Consider the following 24,367-nt stretch of genomic DNA (forward strand, 5'->3'; position numbering starts at 1 on the left):
TTTAAGCCAGTTGCTGGTATACTGCAAGACCCTATCTCAAAGCGGGAGAAAAAAAACAGAAAACAAACAATGTTTTCTTTGGCAGTTACTCGAATAGATAAACACCTACTTATTCACATTAGAAAGTCTGTTCTTGGTAGATTAATTTTTCCTGCCAAGTAGGCATTAAAAGGAAGAAAATCATAGTAAATTCCCAAGAATCTTAACAGTCTTGGGGAAATGAGCAAACTCCTTAGTTACCAGGGATATCACACAACTGGGAGACTTGGGGTTAACCAGCTTTATGGAATAAATGGGCAACTGTGTGCCCTTTGGGAGCTATCTGGGGGAGGATAAAGACTTTGTTTGGACCAAGACACCTCTGGGAGTACCAGGGAAACCAGTATATTTTAGGAATATTGACAGCTCTCTCGGTGAGTATTACAATAGTTCTCAGAGAAGTAGGAGGATGAGTAACCCGGAATTCCAAGAAAAGTTGTCTGAAAGAAAACTGTAACTTTTTCTCGGGCGCCCCCTACTTACCATCTCCTCACGGCCTTCTACTCCAGCAACCTCCATCTTAACTGCACCTTTCTGCGCAGGTGCCAGAGCCACAACTTCCGCCCAGAGCTGGACCCACCCACCCACGAGCTGCTGCGAGCCAGTCGCCAGCCACGCCCCTTTCTGCTGTCCCCCCTCCCCCCTGACCGGGGTTACTGCAGATGAAAAGTCTAGCTTTGAAGTCGTTGAGTCCTAAATCCTTGAGATGGCTGAGTCCTGTCGAAATGCTCAGATCCTCCCTGGGGTAACTTCAGGCTAATGAGGGAGAATAATAATGGACAGTGCTGCCCAGAGCTGGTTGAGTCCCAATGGCTTCCCAGAGGTGACAGACTAAAATAAAAGGTATTGGAAAGGGTGGTTGGACATTAACAAGGACACAAGAATGTCAACTCGCACCGAGGGGCAGGATGCACAATTATGTAGGGAACTTATAAGGGCAATAATTCGGCCAGCTGCAGGATTGTGTGTGTGGGTATGTGGTGGGTGTGCATTCCTGGAGAGGGTTAAGTTCCAGCTTAGAAGCCACGGTGACCACTGAAAAGAGGAGGGACCCAGAGAGATGGCTTAGTGGTTAAAAGCACTTGTTCTTGTAGAGAACATGCATATGGTTCTCACAACTATCCATAACTCCAGTCCCAGGGTCAGATGCCTTCCTTTGACCTCTGGGTACCAGACATCCAGGCAACACTCATACACACAAAAATAAATAAAACTTTAAAGTACTTTTTAAAGGGGGGGGCAGGAACAAAGGGTGGGGTTTATCAGCAATCCAGAAAGGGAAAATAAAAAATACCACGAGACAGAGTCCCTGATAGGCAAACATGAGAGGGGCCATAACTAAGTAATATGACTGTCAACTTCTAAGATGCCTGGCTTCTTCTTCGCCCTTTTGACCTGAGACAAGGGCCTGGGAGCTTTAAAAAAAATGACGATGATGATTAGTTGTCTTGTGGGCTTTCTAAAAACCCCTCCTGCCAGTGTGGCCCCTGCTGATGGAATGGGTCAGCGAGTTCAAGGCCAGATCAGGACATGTTTACACAACAGTTGTGGGCCAACCAACTGTCCTGTCTTTCCTCAAACTCACCAACCCTAAATTAGGGGAGGAAGACTTCACACTTTACAAGTTGCTAGCCATCAAGAAGCTGGGCTTCCAACGAAGCCGAACCTTTGGCCAGGTCCTCTCAGACTTGACGCTAGTCGCAGCTCCACCCACGTCCTTCTCCTTGGCCAACACGGCCACGGCCATGGGAGTGCAGGTGGAGACCATCTGTCCTGGAGATGGGCGCACCTTCCCGAAGCGCGGCCAGACCTGCGTGGTGCACTTACACGGGGATGCTTGAAGGTGGAAAAAAAATGGACTCCTCTCGGGACAGAAAAAAGCCTTTTAAGTTTACACCAGGCAAGCAGGAGGTGATCCGAGGTTGGGAAGAAGGGGTAGCCCGGATAAATGTGGGTCAGAGAGCCAAACTGATAATCCCCACAGACTATGCCTATGGAGCCACGGGCACCCAGGCATCACCCCACCACATGCTACTCTTGTTTTTTTTTTTTTTTTGATGTGGAGCTTCCAAAACTGGAAATGACAGAAGTGTCCTCCCTTATCTCTGCACATGGATCTGCTGCGGAGGAATCGGGTACCTCCCGATGGGTGCTCGCGAATCCACGGGGAGCTTTTCCAGATGTCCACCACTCTTTGTATAGACACCTACCCAACTCAATGTGTTCCGACACTTGGCTTTGCTTCGGACACCTCCATGTCCTCTTCCCTCTTCTGCCTAAACTATACGCCATAAATCCCAAGTTACTTTGTTTTGGGGTAAAGACTCAGTTTCTGTCTTTCAGATCTAAGTTCCCAATGAAGTATACTGTCAAGTGTGAACAGCACAAGCAATGGGTTAACTTTAGAACAGGAATTGGTGCTGGGGGTGGGATTTGCAAGAATTTTTATTTTATTTTTATTTTTCGATGATTAAGACAGTCTGCTGCTGTGCTGCAGAGCCATGGCAGATTCGAGATGCTGTTGACGGCTGGGTCTTTCTCCAGTGAGGGGCCCTGTTACACTGAAAGCCCTGCCCAAACCGAAGTGGAAAGGGAGGGAGAGAGCCTTCGCTTCCGACAGTCCTCCCATCTTATAAGATGGCTGCCTTTTGAAGCAGGTTCTTTCACTGCAGTGTGGACACTACATCTGTCCCTGGGGCGGCAGGGACCTCTGAAGCCTTCTCTGTGACCTGGCTTAATTTGTTTTTCATCCTCTAGTTTTTCTAATGGATTTTCTGGGCTTTTGTAATCTTGTAACTATCTAAGTCCCACTTCCTAAATTTTAAGAAGTTCAGTGGAAAGTTTAAGCTGAAGGTGCTGTTTGTAGACTCACCACCCAATGGATGCTCAGCTACCACGACAAATCCTTGAGTGTTCTCTTAAGAAATGATGCTGGTCAGCATAGCTTAGCAGCTCCTGGGGTTTGGTGCTTGGCTCACTCTCTCTGCTGACCTCGGCTTCCAGGCTTTTCCTCCTTCAGTTCCTTCTCACCCTCTGCTGTCCTATGTAGTGATTTGGTGAGAGAATGCTTTTGTCCCCTACCCTCTTCACTACATATGAGGGTCACGTTTTATTACTGCAATAAAAGTGCTTTATGCTGGCTTTTCCAAGAAAACAAAAAACAAAAACAAAAACAAAAAAATCCAAAAAAACAAAGCAGAAGCTGGGCTTCTGCTTTGTAGAAGAGTTTTTATGTCCCTGCTGAATGGGAATGTTTTCTCAGTTTTATTAAAAAGCTTTCTTCCAACTGCTGAATCTGCCCTTTTGCAATTTCTCTACAGCTGCCTGTCATGGTTGAGATTTCTCCCTGCCTTGTAGTTCTTTAGGTGGCAGAGAAAATGAACCTGATCAAGCCCCTAAACAACTAGCAGTAGTGGGACTAGGGAACATAGTAGGTTCACGGGGACATTCCATTTTTCAACATGGTATAACTGTAGCCTGGAACTGCTATGGCCCAATCTGGCCTCAGATTCACAGAGATCCAAATGCCTATCTCCCAACTGTTGGTCTTGAAGTGTGAGCAGCCCTGCTCAGCCCCTGGGGACAATTTTGATGCAGAGGTGAAAGAAAGTGGCTGCATTAGGAGAAGGGGAGAAGGAAGAAGCTTTAAAATGACTTGGTAACTGACTAGTGAAGAATCTATCGAGCAATGAAAATGGATCCAGTTTCCTGTTGCTGTGCTGGCTATGGTAGGAAGGAGGGTGAGGTCTGTATTTTCTGTCATCCTTTCTGATTCCATGAGGCCTCATTTTAACCCTCCTTCTTCTGCCTTCCAAGTTTGCTACCACAGCTTATCTGCCTTGAAAAGAGCTGGGACGAAGAGCCTAACCTGGACCGTCACAGCAGCCTCAGTCCCGTGCTGTAGGGACTGTCACAGCAGCCTCAGTCCCATGCTGTAGGGACTGTCACAGCAGCCTCAGTCCCGTGCTGTTTGGACTGTCATAGCAGCCTCAGTCCCGTGCTGTAGGGACTGTCACAGCTGCCTCAGTCCCGTGCTGTAGGGACTGTCATAGCAGCCTCAGTCCTGTGCTGTTTGGACTGTCACAGCAGCCTCAGTCTCGAGCTGTTCAGACTGTCACAGCTGCCTCAGTCCTCTGCAGATGCCTTGCCTCACAGCCCAGGCTGATCTGCCCTTAGTGATCCTAGAAAGGGAGGAGGAAGCATGGACTACTTTTCTGTGGCACATGTCGGCTCCTTCTCTTCTGCACCTTTTGTAGGAAGCTGATCCCTAGGTAACAAGACTGTTTATCAGACTGGTTGTCTCAGACAAAACCAAAAATGATTCGGCCTAATGACTGTGGAATTAGTGGTCATTCAGAACACTTAGGTTCCACCATTGGCTGTAAGTGGAGTGGGAGTGTGTAACCAGGGGCTAGTAGTCCAAAAGTTATGATGAAACATGACAGCCATTTTTATAGTTTCCCACATATTCAAAGAATTCCAGACTCCAAAAACTCCTATAAGATAATTTATTAAAGTCTACCCTACAATTTCCCATAATAATGGCACATATAATAGTTAAAAACAGCAAAGATGCTTGGTTTGTTTCTTGTATTGACTGGCGAATTGTGGACAACATTGAGTCCTTAGCAAGTTCAGGAGGCTACTATCAGGAAATCCAAGGATCAAGTCATATTTCTGAGCAAGGGTCCAGGAAGCCCATCTGACCTTCCAGGAAGCCCTAAGGCCCCTCCATCCAGCTCATACAGAAGAACAGGGGTCCAAACTCCTTCTTTATGCTTGACCAACCTGTGGGGAACAGCAGCTGATCCCAGAGAAAAAAAGAAGGCCAAAACTAGATGTTTTCTGTAAGGACAGCCAGAAGGTTGTGGCCATAGGTGAGAACAGTTCTTTCTAGACTATTTTCCATTATTTTTGGCTTTGTTCAGGGACTACTCAAGAAAATATCCTTGGATCCTTAATTAGCCTTCAAGTTTATACATATAAGATACTGTGTATGTGTGTGTGTGTGTGTGTGTGTGTGTGTGTGTGTTCTAAGCATCACTCCCTGCTTACAGGAGTAGGGGGCTGGGAGTACTCTGGGCAGATGAGACCCCTGGTGCCTGGATTCCAAAGAAATATTCTGCTCAGGACTCCAAAGCACCATGTGAACCTGCTTTGACTTATGACAGCTATTCTGAGCAAGGGAATTAGCTCAGCGCCTCTGCAGAAGGTATCTTGTTCAACAGTTTCCAAGCCTTGTTCTCACTGAAGCCACACAGACCAGTCCTGCTGCTCAAGTGACAGTGAAATCCATTGTGTGCTCCTGCTCTGGCCAATCTCCACTGTGCACATCTCAGCCAGGGACAAACTCCAGGCCTTCTGAGCATGTTCTAAGGAACACGTAAGTGCCTACCTGGACAAAGTGCGGCTTAGGGAGGGGTCAAAGTGGAAAGTGGAGTAGACAGTTGTCTACCAAGAATAGCTGACATTTTTGGAAGTGTCCGTCCTTCTCTATTTATGGAAAAGTCTCTCCATGAAGTAGCTTCCACAGCCCAGCTCCTAGCACCACAGACCTACTGGTTGGGGATTCGGGACTTTTCTCTGAAAGCCACTGTCTTACTACCCCACGGCTCTCCTTAGACATCCTTAACTGGGAGAGTCGGCCTTCTGACTACAGGGGCTGTAGCTACACGGTGACTCTCCCGGCGAATCTGTGCAGTGGGTGCTGACTGGATAGCACACTAGGCAGAGACGGCAGAGATGGTCAGCTCCCTTCCTCTGTGGATCGAGACTCTGATTTGAGCTTCACGAACTCTCGGGCTACCTCATCATTACTCCTCTGAGACAGAATCCGAAGAATGGTCATGCCTGTCTCGTCCATATGGATCTTCCGGCCCAACGGGCACCAGCAGGCACAGCTGCCCTTAGCTGCCACATCCCTGAGGGGCATCACTGCCAGTCCTATCACACGATCCTCCCGGGCAAAGCAGTAATCCTTCACACATATCTGCAATTCATAGGCCTCTGGACCCTCTTCATTTCCCAGGAGGCTATGAGCACAGGGTAGAGGATAAAAAACCAGAACTGAACATTTGCTGCTGAATTTACCCAAGGTTGACATCTAACCAGCTGGTCTACTCCCAGTCGCTTCAGCCTTACCACCCAGCACTCCCCAAATCCAGAGCTCTGTAGGTTTCCTAATCTCTGACTTACAAGTGAAATGTCTCGTTGTACTTGGGAGTCCAGCTGTTACTTTTAGACTTGGTTGTGAACTTCCTCTTCTTATCACTTTGGTGTGGGCCAACCATGGTCACTTCCACAAAGGGTCGGAACATACCTGCTGTCTGCCACTTGAGGTCATTGGCAGCTACCACTGTTCAAACAAGGGAGATCTGTGAGGGATCCCACAGTATTTCTAGTTTAAGCCCTGGGTCATATTCCCCTTGGAAAGGATGGAGCAGCCCCTGCTTTCAAGAGACGAGTGAGGCCATGGTTAAGACAGGGTCAAACTCTGCAGGACTAGGCACATCCTGGACAAGACATTAAGGGAACAGGATCCAGACAGGAAACAGATTCAGCACCCCTGTGGGAGGGGCACTGGGAGGAGAATGTAAAGGGGATAAGGGTCCGATGTCCAAGCGAACAGAACTTACCTTTCACTGTGACCTTATGCTCCCCAGTGCCAGGATGTGTAAACAAGTCCACCTGGATAGAGACTTCTCCCACGGGATCATCCACACCAGCCCCTGGGCACAGAGAGATACAGGAGTGCAGCTCAGACGAGGTGAGAATGCCCTACCTCACACCCACCCTGAAGCCAGAAGAAATCACCCACAGTAGTCATGGGGAAGTATCAAATGGGAGAGGAAACAAAAGGAGAAAAAGAATGAGGCTGTGCATTGTAACGCAAAATAAGCTGGCTGTATCTTAGAAGAGACTTACTTTAAAAATACACTTCGAACTCTCCCTCCCGCCTTCCCTCCTCTTTGCTTTCTGCTCATTCTTATTCCCTGCGTAGTGCAGGGTGGATAGGAACTTGAGAGCCTCCTGCTTGGGCCTCTTGACTTATCAGATTATAGGCGTGTGCGACTGTGCCCTGACTTAACAACATTTATTAATGTTCTTAAGGTAAGGGAAGCAATCTTGCGCCTGTCCTTGGGATTTCTGGGTCTCCCTTCTCCGTCCTACTTCAATCCATAGACCAACTCTCTAGTCACGATCTCTGAAGAAGTCAGGCATCCACTGCCAAAAGCTAAGATTTGGCACAGAACTCCTGAACTTTTAATGGCTGGTCCAGCCATTCCCAGCATAAGGCTTGCTGTAGTCCACAGTGAGTCTGTTTGATTCAGAGTTGCACAACGTAAAAGAACATACCCTTTTCTGGCCGAATGTCCTCGTTAGCAGTAAACCTAACACCTTTCCCATCATGTACTGAGCGAGGACAGGCAAGTCAAGGTGAGCAGCAGGAGGACAGAGAAAGAAGAGCGGTTAGAGGTCCAAGAGTTACAGCCATTTGAGAGAGTTCACAGACATTCTGAGGAACTCAGATGGGGCAGGATGCAAGAGTCAAAGAGCCAAAGTCAATGCCTGAGTAGAGACCAAGTAAACCATGGCAGAACAGTAGAAAGTATAGATAGAACATATCTAAGGTCAGCAGGGAAAGGCAAAGATGTCAGCTTCTGACTTCCTAGCCCCTTAAGTGACACACAAAAATCCCTATGGTGCCCCACTAGCACTTTTTGCCCGTCTTCAGTCACCTAGCTGTAGCTCGATGCTTTCAAAAGCCTCCTGGGTTAACTCAGACCCTCCCTCATATTACAGGCTGTGTATGTCCTCAGCTCTGCAGAAGTTCTCCCTGCTCCCTTCAGCTACTTCCATCCCTTCTTGTTTTTTTTTTTTTTTTTTTCCCAGACTCTCAACTGAGAGCAGCTTAGGAAATGGAGCACAGATGCACAATCCCTCCATTTTCTCATCTCCAGCCACTTCCGGTCTTAACTTCTTAGATTTCTTCCTTCTGGGTCAGCTTTGTAGCTCACATCCACAGTAAGACTCAAGCCTCCCACTCTTGTTGTGCCATCAGGGTCTTAACCCTGGCAGCCTGCTCCACACATTCTCTTGGAGGAACCCATGTAAGTATGCCTATAGGTGCCTCCTGCAAGGATCCAGCTTCAGGATCGGGTCAGAATTCCAGAATGAACCTCTCTCTGAAGATGTGCTTTAGTTTGGACAGGCATAGCTGGTGGCAGGAAGTAGTATGGGGAACTGAAAATTCCCAAGACAAAAAAAAAAAAAAAATCTGTCCCTGCCTCCAAAACAGACCAACTGAGCTGTCTGGTCCCCAGTGCATAAACATCACTCTTGAGCCCTCAGCCTTACAATACTCTCTTCAGCTGCCTGTGAGCTGCCTTGGTCTTCTTTTTACCCATGCTGTCTGTCTGGGGATCCCTTTGCTCGGTTTTCCCTCCAGAACAGCACCAAGTAAAGCAGAAAGGCTGCACATGTATCCAAATATTCCGTCAAAGCTTCCTCACTACATTACTTCATCTGTACAAAGCTGAGCCAAGTAAATGTGCACTGGGCAGGAAATGTCCAGGAAAAGGAATAAGGAAATCCCAGACACATTTGCAAAGCCCGTGACCCTCATTCCCATGTCTTGTGTGGGTATGTGCCTGGTTAAGTACTGAATGTTGTCAGCCAAGCTTCGAGGAGAAATTGGCTCCGCTCCAAGGGCTGAACAACAAAAGTTCCCTACAGGTGCTGTATGTGGGAAGGGGTGGGAACACAGTCCTTAGACCCTTACCCTGGGCAGTCTGTGAGCGCACAAATGTCTTGATGAGAGTGTCTGTAGTCTGTGTATACAGAGAGAGGGCATAACGTAGAGACTGCAGGTCTGGGCTCTTTTCCAGGAAGGTTTTCTTCAGACCATTGCCTCCTGCATGGAAGTATTGCTGAAAGACAAACGATCACCTGCTTCATCCTCACAGAGGCAGCTCCCCAGCTGCCCTCAGAGAAGCCAGAAGAGGACTATAAGAACAGACTCTTTGATAAACTTTGATCAGGGACACCCAAGGAGCCAGCCAGAATCCCTCAGCACCATTCAGGTATTTGGCAGGAACAGTAGGGGAAGGGCATATTTCTGGAAGCGGTGTTTGAAGAAAGGGACTATCAACTTGGGCAGGTATAAGATGGAAGCATTTTAGGTAGGTAAAAAGCCAAAAGTGGTCCTTTACCTCTCTGAACCTGGGGGAAATGACACTTCAAATGTGCTTCCCCAGATGCCTCAGTTGTAGTTTACATGCACCTGACTCATCACCTTAGCAGCCTTGTGTCTTGGGCTTGGAATTGTCTGCCTCTCTCTCTCCCCCCCTCCCTGTACCCCAACACTGCCCAGGCCATGCTCTCTGGATACAGAGTACTAAGAGTCTGCAGAGTTGGGTACCAAGGCCAAGTGTGCGTGGGGGACTGCCTGGAGAAGGAAAAGGGGGGTGTCCACCTTGATGGTGTCCAAGGCCAAGTCGAGGACAGCACACTGCTTTGGAGTGAGATTCCGTGTTTCCTCTCGTACCATGTGGTCCTGGAACCCCAGAGAAAACATTATCAGGAAAGCCCAGAGCAGTCATAAGTGCAGTGCCCTCAGCAGCCAATTTAAAAACAGCCTTCACATAGTAGTTCTCTGCCCATCATCAGGCCCCAGGCGCCCTCCCTGCAGCCTCATGGATCCCACATCCCAAGAACCTTGAGTTTGGAAAGCTGGCTCAGCTCCTTGGCAGCAGTTAGGATCAGCTGGGTGCCCTGGGCAGAGAAAGAGCTGAACTGTATGAGGTGGTGAGGAGTGAGGGAAAGGAGACAGTAGCCATTGGGAGGGTGGCGGTCTTACTGTCTGGTCCATGAGTGGGGGCAGGACGATGACCCGCTCCACGGTGTTCATCACCACTCGCCAGAGCTCCTTCAGGACTCGCTTCAGAACCGTCTTCTCACACACAGTGGCAAACAGCGTGAGGCTACAGGTTCAGACAACACGTGAGGCTGGGGAAGGTCTGGAGTGGCCGCTCCCCCGAGGCTCCCCATCTGAAGGCCTCAGCTTTACGTCTCCTCTCAGAGCGCTACTCACTTGCCATCCAGGAAGTCCATGAGAGGTCGCAGCACACTATCTGCATCCTGAGCCACCGAGGCTCTGGCGTTAGGGGATGCGTTCCCTGTGCCCCGAACTTGGCCCAGGATGTCAGCCATTTGTCGAACACATTCATCAATCCGCACCTGGAAGCTACACATATGCCCACAGTGCAGCCCTCCGTGTCTCTCACACCAACAGTGGAGCAACAGCAATTTAGACTCATTTCCTTACGCTGTGTCTCCACAGGGACAACACACGGGGATATAGGACTGCCTAGACTGGATGGATATGGACAGCAGCTCTAGAAAATGTCTGGAAACTACATCTGGCTCTAAAGGCTGCATATTTTGGGGGCCACTGACCTGTTTCCAAACACCATGCTAAGCTCATCCAGAACTGTATTCAGTTTCACCTGCAGCTCCTTCAGACTGTCTGCAGCTTCAGAGTCCAGCTATGGCCATAGGGGTAGAGCAGGTTAGACTGTTGACACGTTTTCATATGTCACCATTTCCCTTCAGGGCCATACCCCAACATCCATTCTTCCCTCCTAGGACCATATCTCAATGCTGTTTCCTCCTTCCTAGGACTAAACCTCAGTGTCCGCCCCTCCGTCCTAGGGCCCAAGCCTAATTCATAGAAACATACCCCAATGGCTAATTCTCTACCCCAAATGCCTGGCTCTCCCTCCTAGGGCCCCACCTCTATGCTTGTTTCTCTGGGTTAGTAACCCAGAGGCTACTTTCCCCTTCTAGGATTTTACCACAATGCCTTTCTCAAATGAAGCCATCCTAAGTCAGACGCTAAGCACACCTCACCTACACTTAATTGAGAGGAGGTAGAGCTCTGTGGCCAGGCAATTCAGCCCAGGCAAAGTGCGGTAAGCACATCCCCTAAACTTACCTCTTTGCCTCCCATGGCCTCAAACATTTTCTCCAGCTGGACCCTCAGTTGCTGCATGTTGTTCATCAGGATACAGGGCTTTGGGGACAAACAGACCCCTTCAGTCTTAGCTCCTTTTAGCACAGTGCCCCTACTGTAGGGTCCCTCACTCTATCAAGTTATACCAAGGCGAAAAGCCAATTCAGAGAATTCTCTTTGAACAAAGATAGTAAGCATGTTTGCCTAAATTCAGGCTAGGTGGTACTTACACAGGAACTCATGGTATTATTCTCTAACTGTAAATGTCTTAACATTTTTAACTGAACACAGGTAAATGCTTAGAGGAAAAAGAAGCAATCGGAGGCTCAGAGGCACTCTTAGCGAACATCTCATTATCTTCAAGCAGAGCACGAAGGGTACGAGAAGTCACAAACAGCTGAGGCCATTCAAATATCCTCCACTCCCTTCCTGTCAGTGCCCAGAGCCAGGCCCTACCAGTCTCTCCTTGGTGCAGTAATCTGGGAAGCTCTTTGATAAGATGTCTGCATATTGCATCAGCACTTTCCCGATGGTCTGAGGAAAGAGAAGAAAAGGAAAGAAAGAACCCTTAACGTCTCACAGGGTCCTTGTTGCCTGAAGTTCCATTTCTCATCCCAGCACAATAACAGCAGGGAGCCGGCTGCAGTGATGTGCACATATAGTCCCAGCACTCGGGAGACAGAGGCTAGGAGGACTGTTGTAGGTTCAATGCCAGTCTGGGCTACACAGTGGGTTCTAAACCAGCCAGGGCTATATAGCAAGATCAGGTCTCAAATATGTGAAACAACCCCCCCTCCAATCAAGAAAGAAAAGAAGGACTTGTAGGAAGGAGCAAAGTTCCCTCTCAACTGCAGAGCAGAACTGAGACAGGCTATCAGTCTGGTTAAGACACAGCATAGGGGAAGTAGGTAACGTAAGGCCTTCCAGAAGGCCTCCACTGAAGAGGGTAGAAGGCCGGCCTATGACTAATGTGAGTGGCGCAAGGGGGCAAGGGCCCAGGAGATCCGCTGTTACCTTAGCAAACCTTCTCATGTAGTGGGCAAGGATGCTGGGGTCTGGACATTCCAACTTCCGGATGATCTCAAAGCTCTGGTTGAGTTGTGTAAAGACGTCCACCACAGAACAGGAAAACAAGGCATGCTCTGAGGTCTGCTGGAACTAAGGAAGACCACACACATGAAATAACCATCCATACGTAGCTTTAGGGTTTGAAAGAGGTCTGCCTAGCATGAGTGGCTCCATGTTCTCCACAGTTTTCCTACAGATTGTGTAGGGTGGGGCAGATCAGCCTAGCAGAATCCCAAAACTTCTGGCCAATAGCTGAATGCCGAGACCCAACTGACCACTGTGTAGCTAAAGTCCCCAACTTACCCCATCCTTCTTATCTCGTTCCAAGGCCCCATGAAGGAACTCCAGAGACACAGCTTCATTTTCATCTAGCCACTGTAGCACAAACTGCTCAAACCACCTGTAGTTAGGACAGGAGAACTGAGCCTAGACCTGACAGCTCCTCCAGATGGACTCTCTGGGAGGCAGGGCATTAACACTTTCTAAAGCAGTGTCTACAATGCAGTCTGAACGTAGCCTAGTAAACTCAGTGTAGGGTACCATCTTTACCCAGTCGGAACCCCTCCCTCCTGTTCGCTGCCCACACACTCACGCTGGGTACTCAGGCACCTGCCCCTGGAGAGCAGGCAGATCCCGCACATATTCATTGTGCAGCCACTTCACCTTGAAGTGCAGGTTCATGTAGTCAGCACTCTTACACAGCCGGTCTTTCTCATGCTCTAATGAAGAGAGGGAAAATGGATCCAGTTTTAACAGGAGCCGTGGCTCCTGTGTTCCCGAAGGCAGTAGTCTACATAGGTGGCTCTGCCAGAGAGCCTAGAGGACAGGTGACTCACGAGGACTTCTAACATCCACCCCCCAAACCCATCCTCTAAGAGCTTCCTTTACAGGGCTAAGCCAAGTAAAGTCTATGGTTTCACTCTGACTTCTAGAAGTGCAAAGTGACGTCTCTGGTAAGGAAAGGAAATGGTGCTTATGATAATTAGTGGGGTCTACCAGGGACTAGGGGGCAGGCCTGAAGGAAAGACAATGGTTTCCTTCAGTTTGTTTGTGTTCGATCTTAGTAACTGAACTATCTTATCAAGTAGGATTAAATGAAGAGATATTAAGTTACACATGGCATGAATATGATAATAGGAAACACTAGAGAAAAACCAAACAGAATGACAGGGAACAGCCATGTTATGACAGAATCTCAAGGTAAAGTGAAGGGCTCCCAAGAAGAGCTGATACATAGAGAATGAGCCCTCAGGGAAATATGCAAATGAGTATCATCACTGCGGAAACTGGAAAACAGGCCACCATGCTGTAGAAAATAGAAGTATTGCTATGGTTCGGATGGGATGGCTAGCTGAACCGAAATCTAGGATGAAACTCGCTCAGAGTCTAGAACACTGACCACATCCACACACTGTCTTTATAGATGACGTATTAATTGCTTCTCCAAGTCAAAGCAGAACATCTAGTCTAGGGATGCTTGCGAGTTCTAGTGACTACTGCAGCAGACACTCGTCAGGGAAGGAGAAGCCTGGGCCACAGCCTGGAAAGGCTTGAGGTCCCCAGACTTCCATCTTTTGGAAATGTAGGACCACTGGAACCCGAATCTACATTTGCCATCTCTTCTAGGAAGCAGTGAGCAAGAGAAGGAAGGGTAGAAGACTAGAGGCAAAGGGACAACCAAAAGTTCTTACCAACAGCAAACAAGACTTTTCGAATACGAATGATAGTAGTGGCTTGTGACAAAGCAGAGATACCAATGAGCAACAACAAGTGGGAAAATTGGGGATACCAGAGACTCTCTTTTCTATTCCATTCTCTGGAGCTCTTGACCCAGTCCCTGACCCTGAGACAGAATGATGGCGCAGGGTGTGCTGACTGTCTCCTTTATACTTGATCAACAATGCACTGGAAATGGGGGCAGGGCTTCCCGGTGACACCTGAACATTTTCTTACATTCTCTGATAATCCATTATGTGTCCTCTGGTACCAGGCACCAATTTCTATATCAAGCAGTAACTTCAGTACATAAACACTAAGTAGATGAGTGTTTAAACATTGGATGTGCATTTTTCTAACAAGATCCAGAGTTAATGCTCTAGCAAGGCTACGTGAGGGCACTGCAGAGATAGCTCAGTTGGTAAAATGCTGGGCCAGAAACACCCGGTGTTCTGTTCCCTTTGCTGTCTTTCTGCAGTAACAATGTCCTCCAATGCTTTTGCTTTGTCGATCTTAGGTCTTGTCCACCTCTTACATGGTTCTCTTTAATGTTCTCAGCACCCTATATTCATTCTGTTTGTGGCATTTAGAACTTTGTATGATAAACACCAATTTATAAATCTGTTTCTAGATTGGCCTGTGGGCTTCTCAAGAGTCAAAGCTCTGCCTTATTCACCTTAGTAAGTATTCAACAAGCAGCACAGTGCCTGGCGGAAAGGAAATACTCGATAAATGGTGAATGGGGATGGGATTTACTGCAAAGAAGCGAGAGAACTTTCTCCTTCCCATTTCAAGTGGGAGGGTAATTACATAGCTGCATTTGTCAATCAACAAATTACACAGAAATGGCGGGGAACTCAACCACTCTCACGCCCTCTGCCATCCCAACTTTCCTTCTACCATCAGGGTCAGTTCTATCTTCTTCTCACCCAAGTCCCCGGCCTTTCTCTTCAGCTGGCCTTTCTCTTCAGCTGTCACTCTGAGAACCAGCAGTTCTTGTTCTAATGGCTCACCAAGCATCTGTCACAGCCTACTCTTCCATCTCCATCCCCTGCTGTGGTCAGCCTCTCCCTCATTCTTGCATCAGCACAGCCTTTCATTGTGTGTGCCCCTTCTCTTTGATGCCCCTATCTTTTAAAGAAGTAACAACTTAAATATCCACATGTGTGTCACACAGCAGGTCAATGGCTCCTTCTGTTCCTAATAGTTGAGCTTTCCTCGGAGCTGAGGTTTGCTAGCCGTGCTTTCTATACTTCAGTTACTGCATCAGCTCAAGAAACAGAGCCCACTGCTATTCCTAGTGTATAGATGAGAAAATGGGGACTCACAAAATTAAATGGCTGAAAAAGCAAGCTGACTTTACTCATACCAGGGAAAAGGCCCGAAGCCTAGCAAGTGGGTTTCCCCTTAACTCAAGTGCGTTGATTCAGTTTTCAGAGGTATTTACTTTTTCTGTTAAGCCCACCAAAGATGTTCATCAAGAATTGACACCGAATTTCCCATCAGGTTTGGTAAGTGCTGTTTCACTAAGGCAGTGACGTCAGGTAAAACCTGCATAATCTTTCAACCAATGTGTGGATTACATTGCCCAAAGTAAGCAAGACAGCCACTGCTTGGGGGCTGACTTACACAATGTAAATCACACATGTAGTCTGATTGTAACAACTTAGTTCAGATCTTCAAAGTGTGTTCCAACCTCAAGAATCGCTGATTCTAAACCTCACAGGCTTAAACGTCTGAGAGTGATGACCCACGTCTTCCCTTCACCCAAGTGGAGCACAAACTCTGCCTTGCGCTTGTCCCAGACGGCTTTTCCTTCTAGATCCATGTCCCCAGACTGAGGAGCTAGACTAACATATACAATGCAGGAGCGGCGGCTACACTGGTGCACAGATGGGTGCAGATGAGAGTCTGGCAGAGCCGGAAGGTGCTATCTTTGGGAGGGTGAGAAGCCGAATGAACAGAGTGGAGAGACTTATCTGCTCCGGCTCCGAGGGCTGAGGGAAGTAGCTCTCTGAGCAGGTTTCAAAGAAAGCCAGGCCGAAAGGATAAGAAAAGAATGACATCTCTGGATATTTAAGCTTCTCTTGTTCTTCAAAACCATAAAGATAACTCTAGGAAGCAAGGCACTATTCTGAAAACCTTCACCATGGGTGAAGCTGTGCTCGGGGCTGGACAGGTCCTGCATGGGTACGTGTTATAAAGCTGGAAGGAGAAGCCCACACCTCACACACATTGTCTTTATTTGGCTCTTTTGGCTACAGCTTTGTCCACCCTGTGTTTCCCATGGCTTACCTGCCACGGTGGCTAGAAGCCCTCTAAAGAACCTGAAGTTGTGTGGGAAAGGAGAGAGAGCTTGTGATAGGTGGAATCTAGCAGACCCTTACCCTCCAGTGCGTATTTCATGTCTTGAGCAAACAGGTGCCACATCACTTCAGCACTGACTTTCCCTACATTCAGCTCCTGAGGAAACCTGAGAGATGGGAAAAAGCATGGTAAACATCAAGGCAACAGCTACTTGGTTTTTTTTTATCCCAAGGTACCTAGTTCTCAAAGGATATAACGAAGAGAAGAACAGCCCTAGGGAACAGGACTAGGCTGAGTCTAGAATAAAAAGGGCCCAGGGATCAGCAGGAGAATAAATAATGGACACGGGGACCATACTGGCTAAGATGAATCCAAAGGACAGAATGCCCAGAAGGAACAGACAAGGCATTGAATCCCCAGGGAAGGTAGAGGCTGGAGGGTGGCTCTGCACAGATAAGCTGCAGGAGAAAGAGCAGAGGGCAGGCCTTAAGAGGCCAGCTTTTTTTCATTTTGGACAGGCACATGCACACACAATCTCTGGATCCCCTGGGGTTCCCCTAACAGTCCCAGTCCCAGAAGCCTTTCTCTCTGGGGAGGCCATTCCATTCTGCACAGGGCCCCCCTTTTTATTTCCACACCTGTCTCCAGAAACAGTTACCCAGACAGATACAAGGGACAGAGGGACAGATGGACGGACAGTTGGAAGAGGTGGCGCTGCGAACATACAGAGATAGGAAAGAGAGGCTGTTAGATGGACAGACCAATGACCGAGCAGACAGAGCTGAGTAGGGCGGTACTCACTGGTTCAGAACAGGTGTGTAGGAATTCTTATCCTCCTCTATGATCGACACAATGAGCGTGATGAGTTTGGGCCAAAAATCCAAGTTCCGGATGCTGGGCCCTGGTTCCTCCAGTGGTTGTTCCTGCTTCGTGTTCAGGGGTTGGGGTGGGGCATGGAGAAAGGGAGCTGGTCACATCAGTACTGCAAAGACTCTTCCCCTCTCTTTTTCCTGCTCTATGCCTGCCAGCTTAAGGTCAGGGATACTTCCTCTTCTGGCACATGTTTTCCAAATGTCTGCCTCTGTTCCATAAGAGGGGTGACTACTGGGAGACCCTTCGCCCATTGAGAACTGCTGTCCTCGGCTCCGGGGCTCTCGCTGGTAAGCTTGGACAAGCTGAGAGATATAAAAGCACTCACTCATGCTCCCCCCCTCACTTACACATGACTCTGGCTCGAATGAGCATCCTCTGGCCTCACTAACAGGCCTGTAAGATCCGTCTACCCCCTGGCAACCTTCCTTTTTCAGATGTCCCTCTTCAGATCCACACTTCACACAGCACAGACATTCCAAACACACAGACACTCCAACTCTAAGAAGCCCTTCAAGCTGAGCAGGACAAACTGCATAGTCTGACCTAACTTTCATTTGGGCCCGTCTCCTTGGATCCCTTGAAGGCTATCATTAGCTAGAAAGCTATTTGCCTATCTGGAGAAGAGGACTGGCTTAGAAGGAGGCAAAGGAATACAACAATGAGTCTCAGGAAAAAAACAGTCACTCACATTCAGACCCCAGACAAAAACAAGTTATGATCACCACTGGGACTGAAATAGACATTCTTTTTCAAGGGAACAGAGGCAAACATGGAACTTTGAACACTACGTTACTGCAGTGTCCGAATTTCCCTAATGAGCCTGTATCAACAACAGGTCAGCAGAGACCAGGACTGAATCCTTACATTATTGAACGGACCTCAGTATCACTGATACGTATCTTTTAGTTTTTCTGCCACTATCCCAGCAAAGCCTCACTCAAAAGACACACCCTTGGCCTTTGAGCTCGTCCACTACATCCTCCAGTGATTTCTCTCTATGGAATCTCAGAGCTCTTCATGGTCCTCATGTGACACAGCGGCCTTTAGGATGATCCCTTTTCTCTCCACTCCATGTCCTCCCGGTTCTGCTGTGGCACTGCACCATGCTCACTGTGGTGCCTGGAGGTGTTAAAGGCTTTGCACACACTATCTCATCCCGTCTTGAGCACACGTTACCAGTTTCTCATGTGAGGTTTTATGACTGCCCACCGTCCCAGAGCTAAGATTTGACCTCACAATAGATGGGCTCCAGAGTCTGATTACAAACACCTGAATAAAACTGCTCGGGACTCCTTAAATTAACATGTGCCTCCAAGTATTCTGTCTCCCCCTTTCTCTCTCAGCTCCAGTTCTGGTATCACTTCTACTGTGCCTTCCTCAAAATCCAGCCAGACCTTTACTTCCGCAAAGTTGTCCTGGCACTCCTGGCTCGGTTAGATGACTCTCCCCTGGGCTCCCAGAACAATCTATGAATTTCTGGTATTAGCATACCAGATATGCAATGCTATAATATACGTAATAATACAAAACAAAAAAGAAATGCAGTGATTTGCCTTCATTTCTACCAAACAATAATCTCCCCCAAGGCAGAACTGTGTTCTAAGGCTTCCTGTGTTAAGTGAATGGGTGGGTGAATGAGCTCTGACTCAGGACTGGTACAGGAAATATGGACTAGTGGAAGATTGATATGCAAATGAATGGAAACTCCAAGACTCTGCTTGAGTGCATACATTGCCTCAGGAAAATGGGATCACAGAAAGTACTAAGTAGACAGCAAAATAAAAAGACTAAAGCCAAAGCCCTGGAGCATTTGCAGGCCCTCTTCAGAGTTTTGTCCATTATTATGCTGGGGCAAGGAGATCAAATATTAAAACATCTGTATGGGTGAAAGATTAAAGCTGAGAACAGTATCTTTCCCTGGCCAGAGAGAATCCATAGATGAATGACAGAGGAACCCAAAATGTACCACGATCTAAACAAAGGCCCCAGAAAAACCTCCCACGGAGATCAAAACCAGTGGAAGGGTTTATAAAACCTTTAAATGGGAAAGCCTCAAATACACGGCTGGCATGAAGAGAGCATTTAGAATGAAAGAAGGCAGAGAAAGAAAGATTTTAGAGCAGTGGCTCTCAGCCACATCTCAGGTGTGGTGACCCCAACCATAAAATTACTGTCATTGCTACTTAATAATTGTGCTACTGTTATCAATTACAGTGTAAATATTTCTGTTTTCCAGTGATCTTAGGTGACTGCTGTGAAAAGGCTGTTTACCCATAAACAACTACCCACAGGTTGAGAATCACTGTCATGGACGTTCACCAAGGAAAGATGGGCGTTCAGATAAACTTCCACCATTCGGCCCTACTGCTTTTCAAAATCTCTCTTCCCTTATGTAATTTTTCCCATTGTTGAATCAAGACTGAATTTTTTCCTCCTTGGAATCTCTTCAATCTTACGCCTTTCTAAAAACACTTCTAAAAGACCACACTGGGTGAATACACATGCATGCATGCGAGACTGGGGAGTTCTTTAGGGAGCACTTGAGGCTTCTCAGACCTGGCCTGGTACATTTCATATACATATACATCCATTCATACATACATACACATATGTAAACGTGTTGGACTGTGTGTGTTTATTGCACTGAAGGAATCTTCAGAAGCATAGTTAGCAAGACATAACTGTAATTGAGTTATTGGAGCTAAAAAAAGTCCTGGCAGAGGAGTTATATAATTGGAAGGATCCAGAAAGATGGCTCAGCCGGTAAAGGTACCTTTCACCAAGTCTGCTGAGCTGAGTTCAGTCCCTGGAACTACCATGGTAGAAGGAGAACCGATTCTTACAGGCATTCTTCTCACTCCCATGTTTGTGTGTGCATACACATACACAAAACAATCAAATAAAAATGTGATAATTTGTTTAAAGAAAAACGAACTAAGTTTCTGAGCACTGAGTTAGAATCTAGCCTAGAACAGATAAAGTGGCTCAGCCTCACAGAAGGTTAGGCTCAGCCTTGAGAGTCAATCGAATATAATCTCAGATTACCGTGAACTGAAGAATGAGTCACCACAGAGAAAAGTTAATTTTCATGCTAGGAGCTCAGAGACAGGTGTAGTCTCGGAGGAAGGCAGCACAGAACTTACATGAATCTGAACACGTCTGAAATTAACCTTGAGACAGTAAAGGGGAAAGAAAGATCCTGGGATGCCCTGAGAATTCCACACAAACTGAGTCACCAAACTGCTCCAAACAAAGTTGATCACAGACACTTCTGCTCAGCTCAGGTACTTGTGTGCTGTATTTTTTTTTTATAAAGGCCCTTTGTCAATTCAGAGACATCTAGGCTATGAGACAAATGGTCCAAAGTCAACAACTTGCTGGTCCTTGAGAACAAAGACTGTGTTTTGAGCTGCTTTCCACCATGACTTTCTAGTAAAGGAAAACTGAGGTTCCCAAGGCCTGCTGTCAGCTGGCCTCACTAATTCCAAAGCTCTTACCAGCTGGTACTGGTGACTGTAGAGGTCATGGCAGTTGTTGAAGATATATTCATATGTAGAGTTCAAGCAGGCTTTCACACAGTCCTTTACCACCTGGCTGGCTCTTGGGGGACTCTGAAGTTCTTGCACCTGCCAGTTAACAGAAGAAATACAGGCCTGGGGTTCTGTGTACCCAGGGGAGCTTCCCAACCGTCACCCACGCCACCCACCCGTCATAACGTTGCCCAGTGTTATGGTTTGATGAAAAATGTCCCCTATAGGCTCATGTTTTGAGCATTTACAGGTACTGTTTGGGGAGGTGGTGGAGCATCTGGGACATGGTGTCTAGCTATCAGACATAGGTCAACAGGAGCAGGTCTTTGAAGGTTAGTGTGGCCCTGCTCCCTGATCCACCAAGACATGAGAAGCAGAAGCAGCGAGTCCTCCTTGTCCTGGACTAAGCCCCTGTGCTGTTCATTCCCTTCCTGCCGCAATGGACTGTATCCCAAGAACTGGGATTTAAACAAAACCTCCTGCCCTTTTAGTTGTGGTTGTCAGGTGTCCTGTCATAGTGATGAGAAAAGTCACAAACACCAGCTACAAGCAGGGTAGCTCATGAGGAGAACTTCCTTCCTCACTGATCTATGGATTACACATTCCTAGAAATAACCCAGGGAATGGCTATATTTGGAAATGGAAACTAGCCTCAGACTCTCCAATGACTCTTACCCTCCAGGTTTCTATGACCAAGTCCTCAGCCCAGCACTACCAGCTCTGTCTACCTTTACCTTCATCCTGAAGAAAGTAATGCTGGTCAGCAAATCCACTGTAGATTTTAAATCCTGAAGCCGCTCAGGGCTCCCAGCAGGAAAGTTATTCTGTTACAAACCAAGCAAATGTGAAGAAAGGAACAGAGGAACACAGAACCTTCACCACCAAAAGTAATGGAACCAAATTTTTCCTAGCTGCTGCCCACTAGGATTTTCTGTGGCTGAACCACCTACATTACTGGTTCCTTTGTCCTCCCTACTGAAGCAGGCAGGTCCTTACCTAGTGCCAAGACGAGTACTTCACATCCCAGCAGCCACACTTCTTCCCATGAATGTGTGGGCATTTATTCCAATGAACACAGATACAGTCGGTCCCTGCCATGCACCCTCTCCCTCTCCCTCCCTCCCTCCTTAAATGAAGCTTCTTACACCCAGTAAGTACTTCAGAAGCTATAACCCAACTGCACATCATGGATACAAATGAAGCCACACCAGAGACCACGCAGATCCAGAACTGTACTTTCAGTCAACGCTGCTCCTCTAGTGTTCTGGAGCCAGCAGATGGCAGAGTTCTGAACAAAATCTTTGAAGTGAATTCCTTAAGACTTTCCCGCATGTCATTAATTACTCTCTGACATAAATTTTAGGAGGAAGCTGCCATGGAGAGATGAAGGAAAGACTGGGCTATCCTCCACTCCATCAGCTTTCAGCCTGCAGAGGACATGGAGTTATTCCTCCATGTAAGGAAAGGGGAGACAGCCAAAGTCCTCACTTCGTTAAGTTGGAGGCTGGGGAGTGCCTGCTGTGGAGCGGTGTGACACTTTAAGTGACAAAGCACATTTAAGAAGGCCTAACTCAGAAGGAGCTGAGAAGCTGTCAACTTTTTCATCCTGAGCCATCTCAGGTACCCATTCCCCTACATCTATTTCCTCCTGTACTGGAAAAAGATATAACACCTACCACACTTTACTTGTGTAAGACAGGTTACTCTTTCTTCCACTAGCCAAAGACTCATACCTCTCTCAGGAATTGAGAAGGGAGGGGGAGAAAGAGAGAGAAAAGGAAGGAAGGAGGGAAGGAAGGAGGGGGAGGGTAAGGGGGAGAATATAGCTAAGTATCTAATATTTTAAGGGAAGTTCCAGCAAAGATTGCTATTACAAAGCTGGATAGGATGAGAAGAATAGGGTTGGAAAGCCACGTGTCCACTAAAAGCAGCTGTACTGGCCACTTGTTCACTACAATGCCATCAGAAGAACCATGGGTGTTAATGGCATTGCCCATCCAAGCGGGTATAATGACACATCCTTATGGCTGAGGCGTGCCTACACCTTCCAGACTGTTATATCACTCATTCCTCTCCCCATGTTATGTCCTCACTCACCCTGTATGTAGAGAGGTCTATCCTCAGTGAGTTGTGTAGCTGGTCCAGCAGTTTTACAAATCTTTCTTTCTGAAGGTAAGAAAGGAATAGGAAAGAGAAGCAGTCTGTTTATGAGCCCCCTTGACTACAGTAGAAACAGAACTACAATGGACAAGGAGAGAGAGTTGGGGGAAGCATGTGGTTGGCAACACATCTTTTCTGAGCTCTGTCAATGGGAAAATCAACAGAAAGGGAAATAGGTAATCCTTTAGCAGCACAGTCTTGAACTAGGAACCCCTTCACACTCACATGTCCTGGAGAAAAACAATCTTTCTGAATACATGATGTGACCACTGATTGCAATCTCTGTTTGAGACCTTAATCCATCTCAGTCAGCAAAGGAAATCCAAACAACACTTTCTCCAACTTGTTCCTGAGTCTGAGATCTCTGGCCTTCTCTTTGGGCATTTTTTTTTTTGAGCTTTAAATAAAACATTTATTGATACACAGATTCTTCATACCATACCCAGAAGGATGATCGAAACCCCCCAGGCACTAGAGAGCCCCTGAGCACTAACTGCCCTGTGGGTCTGAGATCCTACCTATAGAGCACGGCCAATGAACAGAGAATGCAGGGCTAGGAGAGACCTCATCCTGGGAGCCTTGTAACGGCAGTTTCAGCTTTGCTCTTCCCAACCCTAGCAGCAGAGTCTGGGGAAGGCCTAAGGTGAGGGTCATCTAGCTGAGTTATCCTTGGTCTGACAAGCCCAAAATGGTCTGGGGAATTGTCAGGGTTAGGTGATGTGGGACTCAGAGGCTGCAGATGGTCTTCAACAGTTTCTCAGAGCCATAGTCTTCAATGTCCCTCAAGGGTCCTTCTAGCTTCCTTACAGGTAGTAAGTACCTTGGAAGGGCTGGGGACAGAGCAGACAACCAAACCCTTAAATGAGCAGCTGTTAGCCCAAAGTGAGGCTGGGGGAGCCAGGCACATACATGGACAGGAGCAGTGGACTCTTAACACCTGCTTCCAGCTACCTACATCATGGCCCCAATCAGACACTTCCAAGCTCCCAAGCTCTGTCCCCTCAGGACACCTTCCCTGAATATACTAAAACATTCTGAATCTTTCTCATTCCATCACAGGCCCCTTTGCCTACCCCCAAGCCCCACTCTCTCACATCTGCATTCAGCAAAGTGAGTCTGTGTCCAATGTCCAACTGAAGTCTCTCTAGCCTGGGGGCCTGTGGGGAGGGGTGTAGAGAGCTTTTTTGTGCCAATGGACAGTCACAGTTGGCAGCAGCAGTGGACAAAAGAAGTAAACTCAAGGCTGGAATCTGACTCTGGCCCTGGGCTCAGGAAACTGGCCTAGATTAAAAACATTCACATTTGACGTTCGGACAGGCTCACTGGATGTATGTGTGACAGTCCCTTTGTCTCTTGGAGTCCCTTTTGTCTCCTGGCCTCCAGAAAGATGTTTACAGGATTTTTGATTATTACCTTGCTTGTTCCTTGACTCAGAACTGATCTTATCTTTCTGCATGTAATTAAAGTGGTTTAAAAGCAGACTGAAAAAATAAAAAAGTTCCACTTCAGTCTCAGAACTGGCTGGAGTCATGTTATAATTTTGTCTAATTGTCTCTTTTTTATTTTAATCCTTGCTCCTGCCCTGGAGAACCTGTTGATTGACCAAGCTGGTCTTGGTCAGGGGGGACAGATTAAAGAATGGGCCTCCACCTCTTCCTTG

General features: G+C 47.4%; 1 protein-coding gene and 1 pseudogene across 4 annotated transcripts in view; one reads left to right on the forward strand and one right to left on the reverse strand.

Moving 5' to 3' along the window:
* The first annotated feature begins 1,784 nt into the window (after positions 1-1,784).
* LOC308438842 (peptidyl-prolyl cis-trans isomerase FKBP1A-like) lies at positions 1,785-4,310 on the forward strand (annotated as a pseudogene). The gene is made up of 2 exons: positions 1,785-2,078; positions 4,296-4,310. The product of its transcript is annotated as a peptidyl-prolyl cis-trans isomerase FKBP1A-like (transcript).
* Positions 4,311-5,442: 1,132 nt separating this feature from the next.
* The window catches only part of UNC13B (unc-13 homolog B), a gene marked incomplete at its 5' end in the record, with an annotated part of 98,616 nt that continues 79,691 nt past the window's right edge, over positions 5,443-24,367 (reverse strand). The window contains 20 exons of one of the 3 annotated variants that reach the window (XM_080940368.1): positions 5,443-6,071; positions 6,235-6,394; positions 6,675-6,767; positions 7,396-7,452; positions 8,822-8,969; positions 9,515-9,595; positions 9,757-9,813; positions 9,899-10,022; positions 10,133-10,285; positions 10,498-10,586; positions 11,036-11,113; positions 11,510-11,587; positions 12,068-12,211; positions 12,425-12,521; positions 12,714-12,840; positions 16,225-16,310; positions 16,946-17,067; positions 20,515-20,643; positions 21,282-21,371; positions 22,645-22,713. In XM_080940368.1, coding sequence (XP_080796494.1) covers positions 5,786-6,071; positions 6,235-6,394; positions 6,675-6,767; positions 7,396-7,452; positions 8,822-8,969; positions 9,515-9,595; positions 9,757-9,813; positions 9,899-10,022; positions 10,133-10,285; positions 10,498-10,586; positions 11,036-11,113; positions 11,510-11,587; positions 12,068-12,211; positions 12,425-12,521; positions 12,714-12,840; positions 16,225-16,310; positions 16,946-17,067; positions 20,515-20,643; positions 21,282-21,371; positions 22,645-22,713 — 2,268 coding nt within the window. In that variant the 3' untranslated portion in view covers positions 5,443-5,785. Of the gene's footprint in view, positions 6,072-6,234; positions 6,395-6,674; positions 6,768-7,395; positions 7,453-8,821; positions 8,970-9,514; positions 9,596-9,756; positions 9,814-9,898; positions 10,023-10,132; positions 10,286-10,497; positions 10,587-11,035; positions 11,114-11,509; positions 11,588-12,067; positions 12,212-12,424; positions 12,522-12,713; positions 12,841-16,224; positions 16,311-16,945; positions 17,071-20,514; positions 20,644-21,281; positions 21,372-22,644; positions 22,714-24,367 lie in introns of all 3 variants that reach the window. The other 2 variants (XM_080940367.1, XM_080940369.1) reach the window with 2 other exon arrangements.

Source organism: Micromys minutus (assembly GCF_963924665.1).
Source record: "Micromys minutus genome assembly, chromosome: 28".
NCBI lineage: Eukaryota > Metazoa > Chordata > Mammalia > Rodentia > Muridae > Micromys > Micromys minutus.